The sequence below is a fragment of the Lutra lutra genome, chromosome 12 (genome assembly GCF_902655055.1).
Source record: "Lutra lutra chromosome 12, mLutLut1.2, whole genome shotgun sequence".
Lineage (NCBI taxonomy): Eukaryota > Metazoa > Chordata > Mammalia > Carnivora > Mustelidae > Lutra > Lutra lutra.
In genome coordinates this window covers 71,617,157-71,635,359 of record NC_062289.1, presented here as the reverse complement: position 1 = coordinate 71,635,359, position 18,203 = coordinate 71,617,157, and the positions used below count along the sequence as shown (strand labels likewise).

The following is an 18,203-nucleotide window of genomic DNA, read 5'->3' as shown; positions in this document are numbered from 1 at the left end:
ACCCATTCAACAGTAACTCAGGGGTTCCTGGGTCGCTTAGTGGGTTAAAGCCTCTACCTTCCGCTCAGGTCATGATCCCAGGGTCCCGGGATCCAGCCCCCACATCGGGGCTCTCTGCTCAGCAAGGGAGCCTGTTTCCCCCTCTCTCTCTCTGCCTGCCTCTCTGCCTACTTGTGATCTCTCTCTGTCAAATAAATAAATAAAATCTTTAAACAAACAGTAACTCACCGTTCCCTCCTTTCCCATACCTCTGGCAACCACAGTTCTACTTTCTGTCTCCGTGATTTTGACTCTTCTAAGTACCTCATCTGACTGGAATCCTACAGTATTTGTCTTTTTTGCAACTAGTTTATTTCACTTAGCATAATGTCCCCAAGGGTCATCCATGTTGTGGTATGTGTCAGAATTTTCTTCCTTTTTAAGACTGAATACTCCATGGTATGCATGTATCACATTTTGTTTATCCATTTACTTATTTGTGGCTGGATATTTGGGTTGCTTCCATGTTTTAGGTGTTGTAAATAATGGAAATATTAACATGGGTGTACAGATATTTCTTTAAGACCCTGCTTTCAGTATTTATGGCAATATACCCAGAAACAGAATTGCTGGATCATATGGTGATTCTGTTTTTAATTTTTTGAGGAATAGCCATAGTGTTTTCCACAGCAGCTGTGCCATTTGACTTTCCTACTGAAAGTACAAAAGTACACTAAGGTTCCAATTTCTCCACCTCCTCAGCAACAGTTGTTATTTTCTGTTTTTTGTTTCTTTATTTTGTTTTTATAGTAGCCATCTTAATGGGTATAAGGTGGTATTTTGTAGTTTGGATTTGGATTTTTGTAATTAGTGATGTTGAGCATTTTTTCATGTTGTTTTTGGCCACTTGTATATCTTTGGAGAAATGTCTATAAAGTTCTTTGCCCGTTCTTTTTTTTTTTTAAGATTTTATGTATTTGACAGAGAGCGTAAGCAAGGAGAGCAGCAGGCAGAGGGAGAGGGAGAAGGCAGGCCCCCCCCACCCCCGCCCTGCCCACCCAGCAGGGATCCCAATGCGGAATTTGACCCTGGGATCATGACCTGAGCTGAAGGCAGATGCTAAACCGACTGAGCCACCCAAGCTCCCCTCCTTTGCACATTTTTGAAATGGACTGTTGTTTCATTGTTGTTGAGTTTTAGGAGATGTTTTTTGTTTGTTTGTTTTTAAGATTTTATCTTTTTATTTGACAGGGAGAGCACAAGCAGAGGGAGGGGCAGAGGGAGAGGGAGAAGTAGGCTCCTTACTGGCAAGGAGCCCACTGCAGGGCTTCATTCCAGGACCCTGGGATCATGACCCGAGACAAAGGCAAACGTTTAACTGAGCCACCAGGGTGTCCCAAGTTTTAGGAGTTTTCCATATATTCTGGATATTGATCCCTCAGATACATGATTTGCAAATATTTTCTCCCATTCTGTGAATTGCCTTTTTATTCTGTTTAGTGTCTTTTGATGAACAAAATTTTAAAATTTTCATGAAGTCTAATTTGTCTATTTTTTCTTTTGTTGCCTTTGCCTTTGATGTTTTATCTAAGAAATCATTCCCAGAAATGTAGTATTTAAAGGAGGGAAGAAGCTACCAAGTGGGTTCTGGCTTAAGAGTCTCTGAAGTGGCCTGAATTGTCACATAGCTACTACCATGGCCCCTACTTTTCTACTCTTCACATCAGCTAGGATGTCATGAGTACATCTCATTGAGCAGTGGGAGGAAAGCACGACTGAATGGTGGTCTAAGGACACACAGAGGTCAGAAGCAGCAAGCTGTGACTTGGTTCTGTGGAAATGGTCTAGTGGTCTGGCTGGCCATTCCACTCTTGGTGTCAGTCACCGGCTTGACTTCCCTGGTCGTCTCTGTAGCACCTGATTATTTGACATCCATGTTCCCTGTTGCTCCTCAGAAGTGCTGTGTGGTATAGGCATGGGGGAAGTTTTTAAAGAGGAACAGGTCTCTCAATATGGGAGTGGGTCCTGGGCAAAAGCCCAGGAAAATTACTTGTCTTTTCTTAGCACTACCAGCGCTGCAGAGGCATTTTTCAGTGAGATTCTTTTTTTAAAAGGACAGTTATATTATGACTAGACCATAGATTTCTTGAGGGCAGGAACCAGAACTTTGTCTAATTTATTTTTATCATTGAGCATAGTCCTTGGCATTCTCCAAATGTTTCCCAAACTGCTCTGACAATTAACATCAAGTGGCTCAGGACACAAACCTGATTTGTAAAAGTCAGTATTACATATTATTCAAAATGGTATCATTTTGGTTTTATTACTTTAAACTGTAGTTGGTTTATCTTATATATGTTCTCTTGATGGACCTCCTTTTCAAAGGGGAAGTGAGATCATAGTTTTGTCAAGTATGAGCTAGGTGTTATTAAACTCTTAGGAAGTTTTCTCCTTAATTAGTTAAATCTTATCTTTTATTTTCTTTTTATACTCTACCTTCAGGATATTTTAGAGCTCTTTAGCTCAGCCTCAGGTAAAATCTGAATTAATGAGATTTTATAGATTCTGTATTAATAAGGATTTACTGACCACATGAAAACAAAGGCAAAACTCTCATTTTGAAAACTTTTCTGAAAAAAAAAAAGGAAGGGCAGACACAGTTACTCTATTTGCAAGTGAGGACCCTGGCTTAGTGAGTGGCAGAGCTGAGTGTCAGACTACTTCTTCTGGTTCCAGATTTTTCCTTTCACTGTATTATACTAGAAATCTACAGCCCTTAACTGAGATCTGTCCAATCTGAAGATTTTTTTTTAAGATTTTTAAAATTTATTTGACAGGGAGCACAAGTAGGCGGAGAGGCAGGCAGAGGGTTGCAGGGAAGTCTGTTTGAGTCGTATAGTTCTAAGTCTGGCTATCAGATCTATCAACCCATGTACATTTATGAGGTGTTCTTCAGGTTCCTGGCCCTGTGCTGAGTAAGGCACCTGGAAGCTGGGACCAAGGACGGAGACACACAAACAGCTCACTGAAATGTGTTAATAAGCACATTGGCTTGGGAGTTGGGAAGCTTAGCCTCTGACTGGCTCTGATCAAATGACCCAACTACTCTTAACCCTTAATCAAACAATGCTAACAATGGTATGGTAGTACTTACTGCAGAGGTAGGTTATGAAGATTAAATGAGATAATTCATATAAAGAATGCTGTGTGGGGGTGCCTGGGTGGCTCAGTGGGTTAAGCCGCTGCCTTCGGCTCAGGTCATGATCTCAGGGTCATGGGATCGAGTCCCGAATCGGGCTCTCTGCTCTGCGGGGAGCCTGCTTCCTCCTCTCTCTCTGCCTGCCTCTCTGCCTACTTGTGATCTCTGTCTGTCAAATAAATAAATAAAATCTTTAAAAAAAAAAAAATCTTAAAAAAAAAAAAGAATGTGTGTTAGCTGACATTATTCATGGTAATAATAAATATTAAAAATGGCTCCTGATTTTAAAACTTTTGGTGAAAATCTGATTTTGCCTGAATCAAATTAAGTGTATCCCATTCTGGATTTTCTCATACACAGTTCTGATGTTGCACCTACTATGCCTTCAAAGAATGATGGCCATTCAGAAAGGGAAGTTGTGACTCATTCATTAACCAAATTAACCAAGTACCTGCTGATTACATAGCTCTGTGGGGAATATAAAAAAAGGATGACTTTTTTATATTTTGTGAAATCTTTGTGTACTTTGTGAGATCTGACAGTGAGGGTGAGATTAATATTTTTCAAGCACTTAAGTCTGCTGGCACTGTGCTAGTGCCTTATCGTTTTATCTCTTTAATTCTTATAAACTGTCCTGGGAGAAAGGTAATAGCCCGTTTTACACATAGGAGTAAAATAAAGGCTCAGGGGGCGCCTGGGTGGCTCAGAGGGTTAAACCTCTGCCTTCGGCTCAGGTCATGATCTCGGGGTCCTGGGATCGAGCCCCGCATGGGGCTCTCTGTTCAGCTGGGTGTCTGCTTCCTCCTCTCTCTCTGCCTGCCTCTCTAATTGTGATCTCTGTCAAATAGATAAATTAAAAAAAAAAAATCTTAAAAAAAAAAAAAAAGGCTCAGAAAATAATGTCTCAAGTTACCAAGTAAGTGGCAGAGCTGAGATTTGAACCCAAAGCCATCAAATTCCTCTGCTATGCTAGTTTTTTTGTGTGTGTTTTGTTCTTTAAAGATTTTATTTATTTTAGAGAGAGAGTGTGGGCACGTGAGCTCTGGCACAAGCAGGGGGGGAGGTGCCCCATAAAGAACATTTTAAGACCGTGATAGAAAGGATGATAAAAGGCAGCTCTTGGGTGACCCGTGAAAGTTTGTACTGTTGATCATCCAAATCTTGCTTTACCTTTTCTTATGAAACCTGGTAAGCATTAAGGAAAAGCTCTGAAGGGGTACCTGAGTGGCTTAGTCAGTTAAGCATCTGCCTTCAGCTAAGGTTGTGATCCCAGGGTCCTGGGATCGAGTCCCACATGGGGCTCCTTGCTCATCGGGGAGTCTTCTCCCTTTCCCTCTACCCCTCCCCTCCCCTCCCCCTGGCTCATTCTCTCTCTCTCACTCTTTCTTTCAAATAAATAAAATCTTTAAAAAGGGGGCCCTAGGTGGCTCAGCGGGTTAAGCCTCTGCCTTCAACTCAGGTCATGATCTCAGGGTCCTGGGATCAAATCCTGCATCAGGCTCTCTGCTCAGTGGGGAGCCTGCTTCCTGCTCTCTCTCTCTCTCTCTCTCTACTTGTGATCTCTCTCTCTCTGTCAAATAAATAAATAAATAAAATCTTTAAAAAAAAAAGGAAAAGGATTGAAGTTTAAACCAAAACAAAGAAAAACCCTTTCTATGCAGAGGTACCTGAAGACAATGTGAAAAAGTAGGAATAGCTGATCCCAGAGTGCCCACTCAAATATGAAGTGCACAAGGAATCTAAGGCCTTTCTTCTGTCTCAATCCCAGCCCTTCTTGCCTTACCACGCCCATATGTGCCCTGGGCTCCAGCCACCCTGAACCCAGCACAGTGCATTGTCCACTTCTCCTGTGTTCTGTGTCTCCCCAGCATGCCCTGAAGTCATGCCCTCTATGCGTATTTCCGTCAGCACTCAGCAAGCTAGGCTGCCTTGTTTACTTGTCTGTCCCCCCCCTTAGACTGAAACCCTTTATCTCTGTATCCTGAATGCTTGGCATATAAGATCTTTTTTTTTTTTATGACTTTATTTATTTAATTGACAGAGAGAGAGAGAGATCACAAGTAGGCAGAGAGAGAGGAGGAAGCAGGCTCCCCGCTGAGCAGAGAGCCTGATGCAGGATTTGATCCCAGGACCCTGAGATCATGACCTGAGTTGAAGGCAGAGGCTTAACCCACTGAGCCACCCAGGCACCCGGCATATAAGATCTTTAGTAAATCCTTGAAGATAGTGTGTCTGAGTGGTTCATCCAGTTAAGCATCTGCCTGCCTGCCTTTGGCTCAGGTCATGATCTCAGCGTCCTGGTTGGGCTCCCTGCTCAGCGAGGAACCTGCTTCTCCCTCTCCCTGTGCTCCTCCCTACAGCTTGTGCTTTCACTTCTATCTCAAATAAATAAATAAAATCTTTAAAAAAAAATCTTTGAAGATAAGTGAGGGGTTAGTTGAACAGATAGGGAGGTTAAAGGATACCATAGAAAAGGAGCAGTGCTGCCCCAAAGAAAAGAGGCCATTCTCAGCTTCCACTCTTCTTTTGGACTTGGAAGGTCATTCATGCCATGGTCCTGTATTTGAGGGCCAGACCTCTCTTTAGGGACCTACCTAAACAACATTCCAGACTCTAAAATTTTAGAGCCTGGTTTCTGTGTGTTCCAAGTTCCAATCAACTTACTTAGATTTCTTCCTACTCCAGTCTTCTGTGAGTGTGATGTAGACATTTTCAGAATGCAGTTCTCATCTCTGCCTACACGTGGTCCAGCAGCAGCCTAATGAGCAGCACAGATAGGCTCGGGCAAGCTACAGTTCCTGGCAGAAAGCTTCCACGTGAGGGCACGTGAACAAGCATGTGTCCACAGGAACAAGAACTCTCCTGGGTATCCTCTGGGATCGTGCTGGTCATTTATCACCCAAATTTATAATCTTCATCGCTAGGATTAACTTAGATACCTCAGCATATGCTGGTCCAAGAATTCTTAGAGTTTAAAGGCACTGAGAAGGCAGATTTTGAATACCTGAAGTTCTATAGAACCTGAGAACTGAGTACAAGAATGCTATGAAGAGATTTCTTCATGAGGTCAAGTTCCCCAGGGTTTCCTAAAGGGATATGCAACTTTGTGTTCTCCTCCTTGCTCAGTTCCTGTGAGGTAGACCAAGCCAGCTCTGGGAAGGTAATAGGAGTGAGGATGCTGGGTCAGCCGATACCAGCTTCCAGGCTCTGCATTCCTAAGGGATCATTAAGTATTGCAAATCTGCTTTAGTCCCAGTACCACTTGTGCTAACCTGGACATCTCATTTTAGGAATGTTTTTTGAAACTAAGTATGAATTTGTTTCTTTAAGGATCAGTTCTGTCTTAGATGGACCAGAAGTGCTGACTGGTCTGAGATCTCAGCTGACTTGTCTGTCTCCCATCCCCCAAGTTTATCTGACCTCTTTGTACTGTAGCTGGGGTTTGTACATTTGTACATTTTGAAGGACAGGCCCAGAGGTCGCTGTCCCTCCCACACTCTGTGTTGTGTCATATTGCTTTGTGCTTTTGGTAGAGTTTAGAAGCTGGGTTTCCAAAACTTCATCAAAGAATTACCTGATGTGAAAGGTAGGGACACTTATTTGAAAATACAGATTCTTCTCGGGACGCCTGGGTGGCTCAGTTGGTTAAGCAGCTGCCTTCGGCTCAGGTCATGATCCCAGCGTCCTGGGATCGAGTCCCACATTGGACTCCTTGCTCATCAGGGAGCCTGCTTCTCCCTCTGCCTCTGCCTGCCGTTCTGTCTGCCTGTGCTCGCTCTCTCTCCCTCTCTCTCTCTCTGACAAGTAAATAAATAAAATCTTTAAAAAAAAAAAATACAGATTCTTGGGCACTGTCCAGATCCAAATCCTATTTAAATCACTGAGTGAGGGCGCCTGGGTGGCTCCGTCGGTTAAAGCCTCTGCCTTTGGCTCAGGTCATGATTCCAAGGTCTTGGGATCGAGTCCCGCATCGGGCTCTCTGCTCAGCAGGGAGCCTGCTTCCTCCTCTCTCTCTGCCTGCCTCTCTGCCTACTTGTGATCTCGGTCTGTCAAATAAATAAAATCTTAAAAAAAAAAATCACTGAGGGGTCTAGGAGCCAGATTTCTGAGAGGGTGCCTTGTTTAGGAAAAACAGGCAAGTTTGATGGAGCCCCTGGATAAGAATTCTTATAATTATCCATGTGTCTTCTTCAGCTCTTATTCCAGATTCCAGAGCTTCAGCTTGGCTGTGGTCTTTGTGACTTCTCTCCACACACACAGCTGGTAGCCCCAAGCCTTAAATGTAGTCGGTGCTAGACATATATTGATTGAATGCATGAATGCATGAGTCACACTCACTTCAAAGAACACAAAAGTTACAGCATTGCGCAATAAACCTGATGGAAAACAAAGATCAGGTATTTAATTTTGTAAATCTACATGGTAAAGCATAACATGTAAAAGTGAAAAGAGTGCCAGTGTTGTGTTGGAAAGTCTGAATTTGGTGCTGAATGGTGGCCTGGCCTTGGGCAGGTCCTCCAACCTCCCTGGCCTGATAGCCTGATCTATAAAGTGGAGTGACAGAGTGGAAATAGATGTGAATGTGCTTGAAAAGCAGAAAGTAGATTCAGATCAGGAGTGAAGAATTGTCCTGAGCAGGATTGCTGTGTGGTCATGTTGAAGTTCATAGTCTCTACCAGGACCAGGAGAAAGTTTTAGTAGGATGGCAGCTCAGGCATGCTCAGGACCTGCTTCCCTTTATTCTGTGCACTTCCTGAGCCAACCAGGGTCCTCTGGCCTCTAACCACTGTCCCACTTCTGCTGGGTACAGGAGGATGTGGTCACATTCTCTCGTTCTGCCAGTGTTTAGTAGCTAGCCCCCAGGGAAGGTTTCTCATCTCTGCCATACTGCCTTGGTGTGGTGAGGTTCCTTTATATGAGGGTAGGGAGGAGGTGAGGAGAAAAGGCTCCACGGATAGGTGCACAGCTCTAGGGCCCATGATGTGTTGCAAAGAGAGGTTTGTGAGCAGCTGGGCTGTTAATCAAAACCAGTCACACATGCCTACACCCACTCACTTCGCAGACATTTGAGTGCCTACTAGGAGGAGGCTTTAGAACCTGAGTAGGGACCACGTGGTCAGTCTACTAAGAATTAGAATGAGAGTTAATGTGGTCTTCTTGGAGTTGAAATGTGCAGGCCTGTCCAGTGTCTAACCTGCTGCAAGCCTGCTGCTATCTGCAAACTGACCTGTCCTGTTACTGTCCCCTGACCATTCCCACCCTCACACCTGCCTTGATCCTGACAGTCCCCTTAAGCCTTCTGTCCCTTAGGAGTATGAGCCATGCAGAGCCTTGTTGGGTCCAGGGAGTAGGGGGTGTAATGAACCAGGATAAGGGGTGTCTGTGCACATCTGCCCAGTAGCAGTGGCCCCCTCCTACCTTGGTGGACCCTTTGGTGTCACTGAGGGTCTTGGTGACCCTCTGGGTCACTGTATTATCTCATAGGGCCACCTTTGCAGCCCTGTAGAAGGCATGACACCCTCACTTTCCAGGTGAGAAAAGAGATTGTAGTCATCAAGGTATCTGCTCAGAGTGGTAGATTTCCAGGATTTGGGGAAAACTGGAACACTGAGAAATGTTTTTGTTTTTGTTTTTTACTTTTTTTTTTCTTAAGATTTCATTTATTGGAGAGAAAGAGTGTGCACACAGCTGTACATGCGCACCTGAAATGGGTAGGGGCAAAAGGAAAGGTAGAAGCAGATGCCCTGCTGAGCAGAGAGCCTGTGGCAGCTCAGGGCTCCATTCCAGGACTCTAGGGTCATGACCTGAGCCGAAGGCAGATGCTTAGCTGACTAAGCCACCCAGGTACCCCAGAGGTTGTTGTTTTTTGTTTTTATTTTTTGTTTTTTTCAAATGCACGATTGCTCTTGTTTTTGTCTGATTTCAGAATAATACGTGTAAAAATGTCAGTTTTGTAAATGCGGAGGACTAAGAAAATATGTCACTACCTCTAAGCCCCCACCAGTATAGATAGTCACTATTAACAGTTTTAAAACAGGTGTGTTTTGGAAGGGATGTCCACTATCACCACTGCTATTCAACATAGTACTAGAAGTCCTAGCCTCAGCAATCAGACAACAGAAAGAAATAAAAGGCATCGAATCGGCAAAGAAGTCATCAAACTCTCGCTCTTTGCAGATGATATGATACTTTATGTGGAAAACTCAAAAGACTCCACTCCAAAACTGTTAGAACTCATACAGGAATTTAGTAAAATGTCAGGATATAAACGCACAGAAATCAGTTGCATTTCTATACATCAACAGCAAGAGAGAAGAAAGAGAAATTGAGTGAATCCCATTTACAATTGCACCCAAAACCATAAGATACCTAGGAACAAACCTAACCAAGGAGGCAAAGAATCTGTACTCAGAAAACTATAAAGTACTCATGAAGGAAATTGAGGAAGACACAAAGAAATGGAAAAACGTTCCATGCTTATGGATTGGAAGAACAAATATTGTGGAAATGTCTATGCTACCTAAAGCAATCTACACATTTAATGCAATCCCTATCAAAATGCCATCAATTTTTTTCAAAGAAGTGGAACAAATAATCCTAAAATTTATATGGAACCAGAAAAGATCCCAAATAGCCAGAGGAATGTTGAAAAAGAAACCCAAAGTTAGTGGCATCACAATTCTAGACTTCAAGCTATATTACAAAAGCTGTAGTCATCAAGACAGTGTGGTACTGGCACAAAAACAGACACATACATCAGTGGAACAGAATAGAGAGCCCAGAAATAGACCCTCCACTCTGTGGTCAACTAATCTTCGACAAAGCAGGAAGGGATGTCCAATGGAAGAAAGACAGTCTCTTCAACAAATGGTGTTGGGAAAATTGGACAGCCTCATGCAGAAGAATGAAACCGGGCCATTTCCTTACACCCCCCCCAAAAGAGACTCAAAATAGATGAAAGACCTCAGCATGAGACAGGAATCCATCCAAATCCTTGAGGAGAACACAGGCAGCAACCTCTTCACCCTCAGCCGCAGCAACTTCTTCCTAGAAACATCGCCAAAGGCAAGGGAAGCAAGGGCAAAAATGAACTATTGGGACTTCCATCAAGATCAAAAGCTGTTGCACAGCAAAGGAAACAGTCAACAAAACAAAAGACTACTGACAGAATGGGAGAAGATATTCGCAAATGACATATCAGATAAAGGACTAGTATCCAAAATCTATAAAGAACTTACCAAACTCAACACCCAAAGAACAAATAATCCAATCAAGAAATGGGCAAAGGATATGAACAGACATTTCTGCAAAGAAGACATCCAGATGGCCAACAGACACATGAAAAAGTGCTCCACATCACTCGGCATCAGGGAAATACAAATCAAAACCACAATGAGATAACCACCTCACACCAGTCAGAATGGCTAAAATTAACAAGCCAGGAAACAACAGATGCTGGCGAGGATGCGGAGAAAGGGGAACTCTCCTACACTGTTGGTGGGAATGCAAGCTGGTGTAGCCACTCTGGAAAACAGCATGGAGGTTCCTCAAAAAGTTGAAAATAGAGCTACCCTATGACCCAGTAATCGCACTGCTGGGTATTTACCCTAAAGCTACAAATGTAGTGATCTAAAGGGGCACATGCACCCGAATATTTATAGCAGCAATGTCCACAATAGCCAAACTATGGAAAGAACCTAGATGTCCATCAACAGATGAATGGATAAAGAAGATGTATATATACACAATGGAATACTATGCAGCCATCAAAAGAAATGAAATCTTGAATTTGCAACGATGTGGATGGAACTGGAGGGTATTATGCTAAGCGAAGTAAGTCAATCAGAGAAAGACAATTATAATATGATCTCTCTGATATGAGGAATTTGAGAGGCAGAGTGGGGAGTTTGGGGGTTAGGGAAGGAAAAAATGAAACAAGATGGGATCAGGAGGAAGACCTACTGTAAGAAACTCTTAATCTCACAAAACAAACTGAGGGTTGCTGCAGGGAGAGGAGAGGGTGGAGAGGGTGGTTGGGTTATGGACATTGGGGAGGGTATGTGATATGGTGAGTGCTGTGAAGTGTGTAAGCCTAATGGTTCACAGACCCTGCCTTCGGCTCGGGTCATGGTCTCAGGGTCCTGGGATTGGGCCCCGTGTCGGGCTCTCTGCTCGGCGGGGAGCCTACTTCCCCCTCTCTCTCTGCCTGCCTCTCTGCTTACTTGTGATCTCTCTCTCTGTGTCAAATAAATAAATAAATAATCTTTAAAAAATAATAATAATTTTAAAACAAAGGAAAAAAAAAGAAAAAACCAGGTGTGTTTTTCCACGTTTTAAAAGACATTTTCTAATATTTATATTTCATTATTGTAACTAATGTAATATTATACATACATTTTACAGTTTTTTTAAACGTTCTTATAAAAGTAATACCCTGCTTGTCATAAAACATTAAAACAGGATGAGAGTATAAAATTCGAAGTTCCGCATTCCCTAATCCCAGAAATAATTGTCGATAGTTTAGTGTGTGCCTTCTAGATGTTTTCTTTGCCTGTGTGTGTGTGTGTGTGTGTGTATGTATATATGTGTATCTTCTTTTATATATTTTGTATTTTACCCAAATAAGTTTAGACACATACTTTTATGCACCCTCACCTGTTTTTTTTAATTCCTTTTATTGTGGAAATGTACAAGCACACACAAAAATAAGCTAATGGGATAAACCCCCATTCATCATCTAGTTCCAACAACTCCACCTTCCCTGTTCTTAGTCTTTTCTCTCCATTTTCACTTCTCCCCCTGGAGTATTTTAAAGCAAATCCCAAACATCATTCCTTCATAAATATTTACGTATATATTTCTTGGGGTGCCTGGTGGCTCAGTTGGTTAACCGTTTCCCTTTGGCTCAGGTCATGATGCTGGGGTCCTGGGATCAAGCCCCGCATCGGGCTCCCTGCTCAGTAGGGAGCCTGCTTTTCCCTCTCCCTCTGCCCCTCCTTCCTGCTTGTGCTCGCTCTCTCTCTCTCTCTCTCTCAAATAAATAAATAAAATCTTTTTAAAAAAAGTATTTCTAGCAGGTGAGTATTTTTAAAATTATGCAATACCATTGTCATACTTAATAAAATTAACAGTAATTCCTCAAGATCAACTAATACCCAGACTAAATCTAATTTTAACAGTCATCTCACAAGTATCTTTTACAGGTGGTTGTTTTGAACCTGGTTCCGGTGAGATCCACACACTTTCAGTGGTCGATATATCTCAAGTCTCAATTTAGAACTCCACATCCCACTATTTAGTTTTTAAGAACTTGGATTATTTGTCTTTGAAAGATCCTGCCTTCTGGAGTTGTTAAACACATCCTTATATGCCCCGTATTTTCTGTAAATGGATAATTTATTTTGGAGACATCATTAGAGTCCATGGTTTTATTTTTTTATTTTTTTTTTTTAAGATTTTATTTATTTATTTGACAGAGATCACAAGTAGGCAGAGAGGCAGGCAGAGAGAGAGAGGGGGAAGGATGCTCCCTGCTGAGCAGAGAGCCCGATGTGGAGCTCAATCCCAGGACCCTGAGATCATGACCTGAGCCGAAGGCAGAGGCCTTAAGCCGCTGAGCACCCAGGTGCCCCTAGAGTCCATGTTTTAAGAGTGCTTTATTGTTGGTGATATGTACTTCCTATTGCATCACATCAGGAGACTATCATTAAGATTGATCAGTGAACCTGACTTTATGATTGTCTTTCCACTTCTGTATACATGATCCTTAATGTTAAAGGTTTTATTTATTTGAGAGAGAGTGAGAGAGAGAGAGATCATGGGCAGCAGGGAAAGGTAGAGGGAGAAGCAGATTCCCTACTGAGCAGGGAGCCTGATGAGGGACTTGATCCTGGGACCCTGGGATCATGACCTGAGCTAAAGACAGATGATTAATTGACTGAGCCACCCAGGTACCCACACAGTCCTTAATTTTAAAAGATAAACATATTTTAAAGAAGCTCGCACAGGTCAGGACTTGAGCTGGAATGACATGTGAAGGCCATAACATGGCCCTCAGAAGCAGTCTCTATCCTAAGAAGAAGAGAACAGTTGTATGTGGAGAGGAAGAAGCACTGGGTGAGGGAGAAGGTCTTGGAGCTGAGGCCAGTGAGGCACTGGTGCTGCCAGCAGCCAGCTGCCCTTCAGGGACATTATGTAAAATGATGTAACTGAGTGAAAAAGTGGCAGTGAGCCGGTCTCCTCTCCTTGCCTAAGTCACAGAGCTGCTGTGGTGGTGAGGGATGCTTGTGAGCTCAGAGTTCTGAGTTGGTGGTGTGTAGGAAGGCTTGTTGGTCTGAGAAGACTGGCTTTTTGGTCCTTCACGTCTTCAGACTTTGGAAGCTGAAATCAGAGCGGTCTTTTGGCACCCCAGTGGTGAGTCCCACACTTACACGGTAGGGGCTGCCCACTTTGGAAAGAGCCGATGAGATGACCTGGAGTAGCACAGTATCAGAGCTAGGAGGAGACTACTAGGAGACCGTTTACAGATGAGGAAACTGTGGCCCACAGAGGAGAAGGGAGGTTCTTAAAACATCTGCCAAGCTGGAGGCTCAGCTGAAGCCAGCATCCAAGCTGGTGGTTCTCTGGCTGTGATAACCAGCCAGCACTTCCCGCTTAGAATTTCTAAGATGGTGGGGGTGGCCTGACCAAGCTCTTCACAGATTCTTAATCTGCACCCAGAATTTCTGGGTGTCCTTGGTGTTGGTCTTGTCTACATTCTTGTTCAGTTCCTGGCACGTTCTTTGATTTGGAGGCAGTATTGAACAGCTGTCTGTTTCTCTCAGCATTTGGTGGCCGGCTTGATCTGTGGCGGTGCAGTAGTTTGAATGCAGACCTGGTGTCATGAGTTCCTGGTCTCAGCTCCACATTAGTCAGTTAGAGGAGAGGTCTTAGGCTGCAGTTTCCTGAAGAAACTGGTCCAGATCAAGTTTGCCTAAAGCATTATGTATGAATGTCCCACATGATTCTGTGGGAGGATAAACAGCTTTTCTGTCATTATGTATTTGTATTTATTTTTCACTTATGGTAACTAATAACTGGTTTTTAATGTATAGCAGTGACATAACCCTTCTGGTCTAAGCAGATTCACCTGCCAGTATAGAGGCAGTCCAAAGTTAGAGGACAGTCTGTGAACATTTAGTTTTATTGAGCACATATTACCTGGGTTGGTTATCCTGGGAGAATGTAAAGACATGTGAGAAAGGGTCTCAGTTCCTTTGGAGAGCCATCTGCATGGAGGATGTTCTGTTTTTGTGCAGTATGTTTTGCGTGATACTTTCTAGGCTATTCATGAAAGTTTTTGAGTCATTGTTCTCTGGGTAGTGCCCCATGAGTATCATCTTCTGCAGCCTCTGCAGAGTCTGTGTAAAGGTTCAGTCATCTGAACTTCTGGAGTTGAGAGAAGATTAGGGATTGCCATGGAAGCTGGGGAGAGTGGTCTGCAGAAATGGATAATCAAGGCCTCTCTGCCTTTCAGGATTTTCCTGGGGAGAATCTTCAGTCAGTTTGCTGACAGCCAAGGATGGCGAGCAAGGGGCCCTCAGCCTCTGCCTCCCCTGAGAACTCCAGTGCAGGGGGACCCAGCGGTAGCAGCAATGGTGCTGGCGAGAGTGGAGGGCAGGACAGCACCTTCGAGTGCAACATCTGTCTGGACACAGCCAAGGACGCTGTCATCAGCCTGTGTGGCCACCTCTTCTGGTCAGTACCCCTGCGACCACCCCCAGAAGACACATGGCCATGTTTAGAAAGCCTGTGGCTTGGGCAGCTTTGGAACAGGAGGTTTTCCACCCACTTTGGGTCTCCTGATACGATCAGGTCCAAGAAGCAGAAGCCCTGGGTTCTTATCCCAGTTCTGCTGCTGATAAGCTGAGTGATCTTGGGCAAATCCTGTCTCCACTCTGGACTCTGTACCCCCACCTCTAATGTGAAAATACTTACCAGTTAGTGAGCAATTACGATGTGCCACTTGCTGTGCTGAGTGAAGAGGCACTATGTACAGTGGTTATACTGTAGTATACCGTTCAGCAAGGACAGTGGAGCCAGACTTCCTTGTTGAGAATCCTGACTCTGCCACTTCCATCCTGGATGACCTTGGGCAAGGTGCTTACATACACTCTGTTTCATTTTATAGGTTGTTTGTGAGCAATCAAATGACTCAAAATACATAAAAAGCTTAGAAGAGCACATAGCACACACTACATACTGTGTGTTAGCAATGATCCTAATAATTGTTGCTATATTTTATGTATATCAAAATGAAGTGGGAGGGTTAGTTTTATTCTGGCCTCCATCATAGGAGTCCCTCATGGATCTGAGGTTCTGGGTAAATGTTACAATTTTATTCTTCTCCCTTAATTTTGAGCTGGACCTTGAAGGGTGAATTGGGCTAAGTGGAGAGGTAAAAATGGCAGATAAGACAAAGAGAATGTGCCCCCCAAGGCAGACATTTTCTAGGGTAGACATACACACTTTTGGGTATGAGACTTCAAGACCCTGAGACTGCTGTGTATCTCAGATAGCGCCTTGGATGGGGGCCTGGGAAATGTTAGGGAACAAGAGTGGTTAAGAGAGCATTGGGCCAGATTATCATACCCAGATTTGATTGAGTAGGACATAAAGCTGTGGGATATTTTTGAGCAGGGAAGTGGTGTGAAGAAAGGGTCATGTAAGTATTATTTAAGGTAGTTTAAGATAAAGAGATAACTTTATTGAATTAACAGAATGGGGCATATTTTGTTCTGGCAGCTCTTGCCCTAATCATTAAGTTTTATGCAGAAACCCTTGTTTCCTAGAAATTGAAGATTCTCTGGGGCAGTATAAAACCAGGACTTGAAACAAGTGACAAAATTAAAAATAAATCAAGGTACCATTAGAAAGAATAGACTCTAAAATGAAACAGATGCTTCCTGTCAGAGTGGTTTATCCCTGGGCAAATCTGCAATCCTCTTTCTACCTCAGTATCCTCTTCTGTAAAATGGAGTTAATTATACTTTGTCTTAGGTTAATATGACCCCCCAGTGACATTAACAAATGGAAAGCTAATCAGCCATGTCCTGGCACTCAATAGTTGCTTAATAAATTGAAGCGATCACCATCTTTGTTATAATTTTGAACTTTCTGCTAAAGGAAAGTCACCTCCACTTCTCCCCCATAGACTTCAAGGGAAGTTGCCAGTGGAGGAGATCTGTGATTTTGGGTGCATTGGGCTCAATTTGGAATGACATTGCAAGGTTAATGTAGGAGTCAAATGTCAGGTGTCCCATTACATCCAGGGAGATTGCATGTCTGGATGGTGGGGCTCTGTGGGTCAGGAACTGGGAAAGAAATTAACCTCTGAGTCCAACAAATTTTACTCAGCTGAAGTAGTTGTGTTTTATGAGGGACAGAAACTGTGTCCACATTTTCCACTGTCCTGGCACACAGGAGGTGTGCAGTGGATATCTCTTAGTTGGATGAATAAACCAAGAGAGTAAAGATGAAAAATCTAGAGTTAGAGTAACTTTTCCTTCAATTCTGTAAATGTCATTTTTTGCACCCAATGCTGGGTGATAGAAAGGACAATAAGCTGAAAGACTTACTTTTTAGTCCTAGTGCCACAGGAAAGTTGTTTCTTGTTTCTGAATTTGGTTTCCTTATTTGAAAAATGAGAGACTGGGCAGCTGTTCATTGTAGTACAACTCATTAAGCTGTGAAGGTAGCCCTTTCTGCCAAGCAGCATCCCTGTTTTCATTATTTAAAGATTTTTTTAATAGTAAACTTGAACTTTTAAACAACTTCCTGCCAGCGGAGCCCTCAAGGTTGAGGACAGCCTGAAGATTCTCTTAAACCAGATCTAGAGTCACACATTGTGAGTCTTAGGTTAGGAACCCACTGAAATGGAGTCTAAAATATGGTGTGTTTGTGTGTGTGTGCACGTGCGTGTGTGCGTGTGCTGTGTGTATGAGAATGCCTCATGAATTTTTCTGCATAGAGGGTCTTTAGCCTATATTGGATTCCTTCAGAAGTCACAATCCCTCAGAGGTTGACTTGTAGGGAAGCTGAGTCTGGGATGGTCTGGGACCTGGGGGTCCTTTACAAGTAAGATCCCAGAGGTAGAGACTGGGGTCTTGTCTCTATTGCCTGATTTTTCCTGTGATTTTAGCCCATGCTTTTCTGATTTCTGGTACTAGTGATTCCCCACAGACACTCAGGGGGTTGCAGTGCTCCATAGTTCCACCCTGTGTTCCCATTTTTTCTGCTCCCACCCTTGGTGTTTTTTCTAATGAAAGCATTTTGCTTCCTTTACCCCCATTCTCTTTCTCCTTGATGACTGGTTGCCCTGGGGACTCTGGCAGTTGGCCGTGTTTACATCAGGTAAGATGCATTTCATTTTACTTTGTCTTTCATCAGCTGTGGTTGCACAAGACACCCCTAATCTCAGGAGACTACTGTCAGAAGCTGCAATCTCCCTTGTTTGTGGACTCATTTGATTGTTTTACCCCCCTCAACCCTCTTTATACACCTGCCCAATGACAGGTACTTGCTGAAAACAAGGGGTCAGTATAGTACCTGGGATGGTCCTGATTCTGTTATCGATGGTCTTTGTGGCCTTAGCAGTCCACCTCTCTGGCTCACAGTTCCCTTTCTATAGATTAGCTTGGATTTGATAGTATGTGTGGTTTTTATTTTTGAGATTCTGCCTCTACAAAAAGAACCTCCTAGAATATCAACTATTCCCCCTACCTGTAAAGGCCTTGAAAATGTTAGGAAGGAAGAAATTTTTTTGGTCTCAACAGAGAGTTTTTGTTTGAGGGGGGAAAAAGTCTGTTTTCTCAGCTCTAGATTATTAGGAAAACCAGTCAGTTAAGTATTCGCCAAGACCCAGGCACATGCTCGGTGAGACAGAGCAGGGCTTAGCATTCACAGCTGGCTGTGAATAATCACTGTGAGCGGACTGTTCCCACGGTTGTTGGCAAAAGAGCACCAAAGGTGGCTTAGGATTGTAGGG

The 18,203-nt window shown here is 43.3% G+C and overlaps 1 protein-coding gene across 6 annotated transcripts in view; it reads left to right on the top strand.

The window, feature by feature from the left end:
* Window positions 1-18,203, top strand: part of RNF185 (ring finger protein 185) — a 39,427-nt gene that overhangs the window by 11,500 nt on the left and 9,724 nt on the right. For 2 of the 6 annotated variants that reach the window (XM_047698190.1, XM_047698192.1), the window contains exons 2-4: window positions 12,382-12,428; window positions 14,694-14,914; window positions 17,551-17,569. In XM_047698190.1, coding sequence (XP_047554146.1) covers window positions 14,739-14,914; window positions 17,551-17,569 — 195 coding nt within the window. In that variant the 5' untranslated portion in view covers window positions 12,382-12,428; window positions 14,694-14,738. Of the gene's footprint in view, window positions 1-12,381; window positions 12,433-14,693; window positions 14,915-17,550; window positions 17,570-18,203 lie in introns of all 6 variants that reach the window. The other 4 variants (XM_047698188.1, XM_047698191.1, XM_047698189.1 and 1 more) reach the window with 2 other exon arrangements.